The sequence below is a fragment of the Dromiciops gliroides genome, chromosome 3 (genome assembly GCF_019393635.1).
Source record: "Dromiciops gliroides isolate mDroGli1 chromosome 3, mDroGli1.pri, whole genome shotgun sequence".
In the NCBI taxonomy this organism is placed as follows: Eukaryota; Metazoa; Chordata; class Mammalia; order Microbiotheria; family Microbiotheriidae; genus Dromiciops; species Dromiciops gliroides.
In genome coordinates this window covers 249,914,442-249,921,542 of record NC_057863.1, presented here as the reverse complement: position 1 = coordinate 249,921,542, position 7,101 = coordinate 249,914,442, and the positions used below count along the sequence as shown (strand labels likewise).

The 7,101-nt window shown below is 38.4% G+C and overlaps 1 protein-coding gene across 1 annotated transcript; it reads left to right on the top strand.

Annotated features, from left to right (window-relative positions):
• The first annotated feature begins 2,221 nt into the window (after nt 1-2,221).
• On the top strand, nt 2,222-3,184 carry LOC122747417 (ovarian cancer G-protein coupled receptor 1-like). Its single transcript, XM_043993446.1, has one exon. It carries the CDS (start codon nt 2,222-2,224, stop codon nt 3,182-3,184), a length of 963 nt encoding a protein of 320 aa, XP_043849381.1.
• The last annotated feature ends 3,917 nt before the right edge of the window (nt 3,185-7,101 follow it).

Sequence of the window (7,101 nt, the reverse complement as noted above, 5' to 3'; positions counted from 1 at the left end):
TCCTGCCTAAGTCAGCTAGGGCAGAGTGGTTAGAATTTCTCCCTAATAAGGAAAAGCTCATAACTCTGTACCCATAGACAATCATTCCTAGCTAACCAAAGTCAGGCAAAATGTATTTGCTTTTACATATGTGCTTGTATATATGCTTAGATGAAAGCCTTCTGTTATAAATAACTATTTAATTGAGGATTAGATATCTTTGCATACTCCCCAAGTCTTTTCAGGCTTTGCTGCTAATGAATTTGAGCCAGAATAAGAGCTGAGGAAGCTAGGTGAGTATTCTCTACACTTAGCTCTGTTCCCTCTGTTTATTATGCATGTATGACAGCAGCAAAACCCGACTGCTTTTGCAGAGCACTATATAAATATCAGGTATTATTATAGTATGTTCTGGAGTAAATGAACATCCTGTCTCTCACTCTACTTTAGAGGGGAGGGACCTTGTTATATCCCCAGTAACTAATCCATTTCCCTACTATTTGCCTTAGCAGGTGCTTAAGAAATGTTTTTTATTGATGATGATAGTTAGACATAGTCCATGCTCTCAGATCGGTTATAATTTCATAGAGAAGGGCTATGGGAAGCCCTTGTCAGTGTCTTCTGGGCCAATTCTTTCTTAATTCCCTTCTCCTTATTAAAATTTCCTTTCCTGTATTTCATTCTTTCAGGGTCCTGTTAGGTAAAAGGAAAGGGTCTGATAAACCAATCTCCATTAAGGTATTACTCGCTTTAGTAGCTACTACTCATAGCTTAATAGAGTTCCCTTCCAGATGATGGAGAGTGTCATCTAACTGGAATTATAAGAATTACCTGCCAGCTATGATTCTACCATGTCACCTGCAAGACCTACTTCATATAGTTTTTAGGAAGAAGAGAGATAAAGAAAGGGGTGGGAGGAGGGAACAAACATTTATTAAACACCTTCTACAGGAAGTCTTTCCCAGTTCCTCTTAATTCCAGCACCTTCCCTCTGTTGAAATTTTCCTATTTATCCTGTGGATTGTACATAGTGGTTTGCATCTTGTATTCCCTATAGACCATGAGCTTCCCAATGACAGGGACAATCTTTTACCTGTCTTCGTGTCCCCTTTGATTAGCACAGTACTTGGCACATAGTAGATACTTCATACAAAGTTATTGACTGACTCATCTGCTATGTTCCCAGGCTCTGTGCTGAGAGCTTTATGAATATTATCTCATGTATAATGTCATTTTCAAACTTATGTAAATGTCATCTATTATATTTTTCCTTCAGACTTGTGATTTCATTGGTATAGGGAATGCCTGGTAAAGGGAACTTCATCTACCCATGCAGATCAGCACCGATGTTGGTTATTACTATTATTATTTGAGTGTGTGTGTGATGTGGGTAGCTAGACGGTTCACTGGATAGAGCATTGGACTTGGAGTCAGGAAGACTCATCTTCATGAGTTCAAACCTGGCCTCAGACACTTATTTGTGACCTCATTTATGGTTTTTTAGGCAAAGATCCTGGAAAAGTTTGCCATTTCCTTCTCTAGATCATTTTATAGATGAGGAAACTGAGGCAAACAGGGTTAAAAGACTTGTCCAGGGACACCCAGCTAGTAAGGGTCTGAGGCTAGATTTAAACTCAGGAAGATTAGTCTTCATGACTCCGGGCCCGACACTCTATTCAAATGCTATCCAGCTGATACACACACACACACACACACACACACACACGCACACACAAGTGTATGTTTCTATACATACATATATACACATGTGGATGTATATATGTATATATAGGTGTGTTTGTATATATAAATGTATGTATAAAATACTCTGCAGATAGCAACTATTTGATAAATAGCTGTTGAATGACACCAAATCAGTATGAGTGTAGAAGGAAGAGCACAGATCCTGAAGTCAAACATCTGAGCCTGCAGTCAGAAGATCCTGTGTAACCCTGTTATGTAATTTCCTGAACCTCAGTTTCTTCCTCTGTAAAATGGGGATGTTATGAAGAAAACACTTGGAAAACCTTAAACCACTGTAGAAATGTGAGCTATTACTATTGTTTCCCTTTTTTCTTTTGTAGGAACTATAACAGACCTGGACTCTTCTTAAAGAAAGAACATCAAGTGAAACATCTGTGCTTTGAAGAAGGTGACTAATACACTTGCTTTAAAACCAGGGGGAGAGAGAGAGAAATTTAATTTTTTCTGAGACACATGCAAGGAGTTTTTTTTTTTTTAAATGAATGACACAAATGGGACAAAGTGTTCTATGGATTTTGAGATTTCCAAGACCATGCGCATCTCGGTGTTCTCCTTGGTGGTGTCACTTGGTTTGCCCCTGAATTGCATGGCTGCCTGGGTTCTGTTTTTCCAGGTCAGGATGAAGAATGTTCTCAGCATCTATATGATAAACATGGTGGCTGCCAACCTCCTTCAGATTTTCATGATTCCATTCTGGATCCACTATACCTACCTGGGACACAGATGGGTGTTAGGGAAGGAAGCCTGCATAGCAGTTGGCTTTTTGTTCAGCACAAATTTGTATGCCAAAATTGCCTTCCTGTGCCTCATTGCCAAGGAGCGCTACTTTCACATTGCTTTCCCATTACGTTGTCATGGCCTGGGCACTGTGGGCGTGGCTGTGAAAACCAGCCTCATTGCCTGGGCAGTTACAGTTTTCTTTTGCTCCATGGGCTCCCACTTTCTGTCTGAAGGAGAAGAAGAGACCCAACTCTGCCATGAAGGATACCCAAGTTCACCGAAGTATGCCCTGTTCAAAATGGCCACCATGTTCTTCTCTTTCTTTGGACCAATCGGATTAATAGGCTTTTTCTATGTCAGCATCCTGTGCAAAGTCAGGCAAGTGAGAAATCTGGAGACAAAGAAGCAAGTCTATGGCTGTATTCTTCTCACTATGGTGACATTCTTTGTGGTCTTTCTACCTTATCAAGCAACAACCTTCTATAAGAATTTGTTAGAAAGCGGAAAGGATGATTTAGATCTCTGTGGAAAAGAGGTAGCGCTGTTCCTTTTTAGTGAAATTTCTTTATGTCTAATGACTCTTGGGGACATTCTGGATCCTGTGCTTTATATATTATTCATAAAAAGCACACGGGATGAATTTGTAGCCTCGTGCAAATGTCTGTGTTCTTCCCATCAGGAACTGGCCACTTCACAGGGAATGTTTATAAACTCAACTTAGAATTATTATTTTTTTTTAGTTGGAAGAAACCTTAGACAGAGTTTAGTCCAACCTCTTTATCTGTCAAATAAGGAAATGAGTCCCAGAGAAAGTGGCATACTGGATAGAGAAATGGCTTTCAGAAGATCTAAGTTCAAAACTAGTCTCAGATACGTATTAGCTGTGTGATCCTGGGCAAATCCTTTAATTTCTCAGCCTCCATCTCCTTATCTGTAAAATGAGAATAATAGCACCAATCTCAAGGGGTTTTTGTGTGGATCAAATGAGATGATAAATGTGAAATGGGTTTTCAAACCTTTGTTGTTGTTCAGTCATGTCCAAGTTTTAGTGAAGCCCTATGAAGTTTCCTTTTTTTTTTCCTATGAAGTTTCCAAGAGTGGTTAGCCATTTTCTTCTCCAACTTATTTTACAGATGAGGAAACTGAGGCTAATAGGATTAAGTGACTTTCCCAGGGTAACACAAGTAATGAGTATCTAAGGCCGGATTTGAACACAGGTCTTCCTTGCTCCAGATTCAATGCTCTATCTACTCCTTTACCTAACTGCTTACATTAATATTGAGCCTGTGGCTGCTTTGCAAACCTTAAATCAATGACAAGGTTAGCTATTATTATTATTTTTTATCATAAACAAGGTAAAACAGCAGACATTTATTCAACACCTATGTGTACCGGAACTTAGCACTGTTTCTGGCACATAGTAGGTGCATAATAGACACATAATTGATCCATATGCCAAGCCCTGTACTAGGCAATGCTGATGCACAGATAGAAACTGATCAGCCCCTAGCTTAAAGAATATTACATTCTACAGGGGAAACAACATGTACACAAATAAATAAATAGAAAAATCCAGACATAGTAAATACAAAGTATTTTGGGAGTAGGAGGCTGAGAAAATTAGGAAAGTCCTCAGGGAAGCAGCCAGGGACGTACAGTGGAAAGGATCTTGTCTCTGGAGGTGGAGGCCCTGGTTTAAATCTGCCATTGATGCTTATTACCGATGTGAACTTGGGAAAGTCAGTCATTTCCTTGTTTACTGAGAGGGTTGGTTGGGATTGGCTCTGAGGTCCCTTCTAGCTCTAGATTTAGGATCTGCAGAAAGGAGCTGGTATCCAGAAGGAGACAGTGATTAACAATGTTAAAGACCATAGAGAGATCAGAAATGAGAAAAGGCCATTTTAGAAAGAGCAGATTCAATTGATTCATACAGTTAGAAAACAGATGAGAAAGGGGTTGAGAACTGAGTGCGAGGAGAGGACATGGGAATAACTGATCAACAACTTCTTCTGGGAGTTTTGGCCATGAAAGAAATGAGAGACAATTTTTTTTTTAGGGCAATGAGGGTTAAGTGACTTGCCCAAGGTCACACAGCTAGTTAAGTGTCAAGTGTCTGAGGCTGGATTTGAACTCAGGTCCTCCTGAATCCAAGGCCAGGGCTTTATCCACTGTACCACCTAGCTGCCCCGAGAGACAAATTTGAAACTAGAAATCTTATAAAAATAAATGTTGAAAACTATCTCTACATGTAACTAGAAAATAATAAAATACTATATTGTTTGTCAAAAAAATAAATAAAACAAAATGTGGCACCTAAAAAAAGAAAGAAAGGAGAGACAGAGCTTAACTAGGAGACCTTCTTAAGTCACACAGCTATTTTGTAGGAGAGCTGAGGATGACCCAACTTTCCTGATTTCTACTCTAGTACTCTTTCCATGCAATTTCTAGGGTGGTTGTTGTTGTCTATGCTTTGTTTTTTGAAGAGGACCAGTGACATCACAGGATGATGTCTTGACTTGTGTGTGAATCGGATTTAAGTGAGACAGAGTTGCCCAAAATCTTTGGTCTCACTCTCTCTTCTTGAGTCATTAAAGTCCAACAGCAAGACAAAAATCATGACAACTGGCAATGGCCCAGGATGCAGTGGATGACCCTGGCATCTTCCATATTTGACCAAGTGCTAAGATCTACAGAGCCTTCTTCTGCCACCTTCATGGCTATTGGAACAAATTGCTCTCACTTGCCCATTCCACTGGGGGAGTTTTCATATATTTGGGGTAGACATCCCCTTAATGTTTGATCACTTTTGGGGGGCATATAATGCAGGTTATTAAATCTGAATTTTCCAAAAGTCTGGGAACTTTTATTTTCCCCTTATTTCAGGTCATTGATCCATAGATCCATAGAAAACTTTGATTATAGAAATGAAAAAGCAAAAAAGAGGAATATAGACGAAATTAGAATATTATTCTTAGGCTATTGCCTTGCCAGCACCAACATTACCTGTTTTTCCTCCTACTCTAATGTCATCACATTTGAATAAGTGACAGTAATGACAGGCTGTATGAGTTAAAAATGCTTTTTGGGGGGAAAAAAGCTGGGAGGGGGGCAACCTGCCCCTGCTTTAGTTCCAGGTTTCTGCAAGTACTTGTTGCAAGCTTGAAGAAATTAAAATATGGAACAGATCAATCTAGGCATCCTCCCTCTCATCAAAAAACTCTTAGACGTCATGATGGAAAATGCTCTCCACATCCAGAGAAAGAACCGATGGGGTCTGAATGCAGATCAAAGCATACTTTTTTCATTGTTTTTTCCCCTTCTTGTTCTGTATCTTCTTTCACAACAAGACCAATATGGAAATGTTTTACGTAATTGTACATATATAACCTATATAAAATTGTTTACCATCTTGAGAGGGGGAGGGAATGAGGGCGGGAAAAAAATTTGTAACTCAAAATTTTATAAAGAAATGAATATTAAAATTATCTTTACATGTAATTGGAAAAAATAAAATACTATTTAAAAGAAATAAAAAAGAAAAGTTCCTTTAATCCAGTGTTAGTGGTGGAGCAATTTTATTGAATTGCGAATGAAAACTGGCATCTGGTAATGGGATAATGTACCTGGATGCTGAAAGAAAGAGCTACATTGTCATTATCTGCTGCTTCTAAGTTGGAGCTTTTTGTGGTTTTTAGATGAAAGCTTGTATAATAGCACTGACTGTCCCATAACTGAAAATTGTGATATCATGATGGAGCCCATTTTAGAACATGGTACACTTGGAAGAGTTAGAGTCAGTGGCACCACACTACTTCCCTGCTGCTGAAATTGCTTGGTGTGAGATCCTTTCCTCAACTAGTTTGTACAACTGTGAATGTGTAGATCTATGAGAAGGGAGCAAATAGGAGCTGGGTACAAATTCCAACTAATGTTCTTATTTCCTCCTACTTTCCCCCTTCTTAGGCCAGCATTACCTTGGACTTTTAAAAAATTAATTAATTAGTCAATTAATTAACTTATCTATTTATTTATCTATCTATTTATCTATCTATCCATCCATCCATTTATTTATTTATTGGTGAGGCAGTTGGGGTTAAGTGACTTGCCCAGGGTCACACAGCTAGTAAGTGTCAAGGGTCTAAGGCTGGATTTGAATTCAGGTACTCCTGAATCCAGGCCGTAGCTCTATCCACTGCGCCACCTAGCTGCCCCTACCTTGGACTTTGATCTTTCAAATCAACTATTCCTAAATGCTATTGTAAAATACACATATGTATAACTGTACATATATTTGCATATAAGGATGTATGTATCCCTTGCACATGTGTATTTATACAACATACATCATATAATAACACAATGTCTATTATCTATATATGAATAACATATATGTATGTAACACTCTATATGTATACATTTTGGTAAAGGCTTTGTTTTAATCTTGCAAATTGACTATCTCCAAACACTATTATAAAATATATTTATACATGCATACATGATGAACGTGTGTACGTATGTATGACATGTAAACACATTAATGTATTCATACACATGCAAATGCTATATATTTATGCATATCAGCCTACAGAGATATATGTTTCCCACACAAACGCATACATGTGTAAATGTGATGGACAT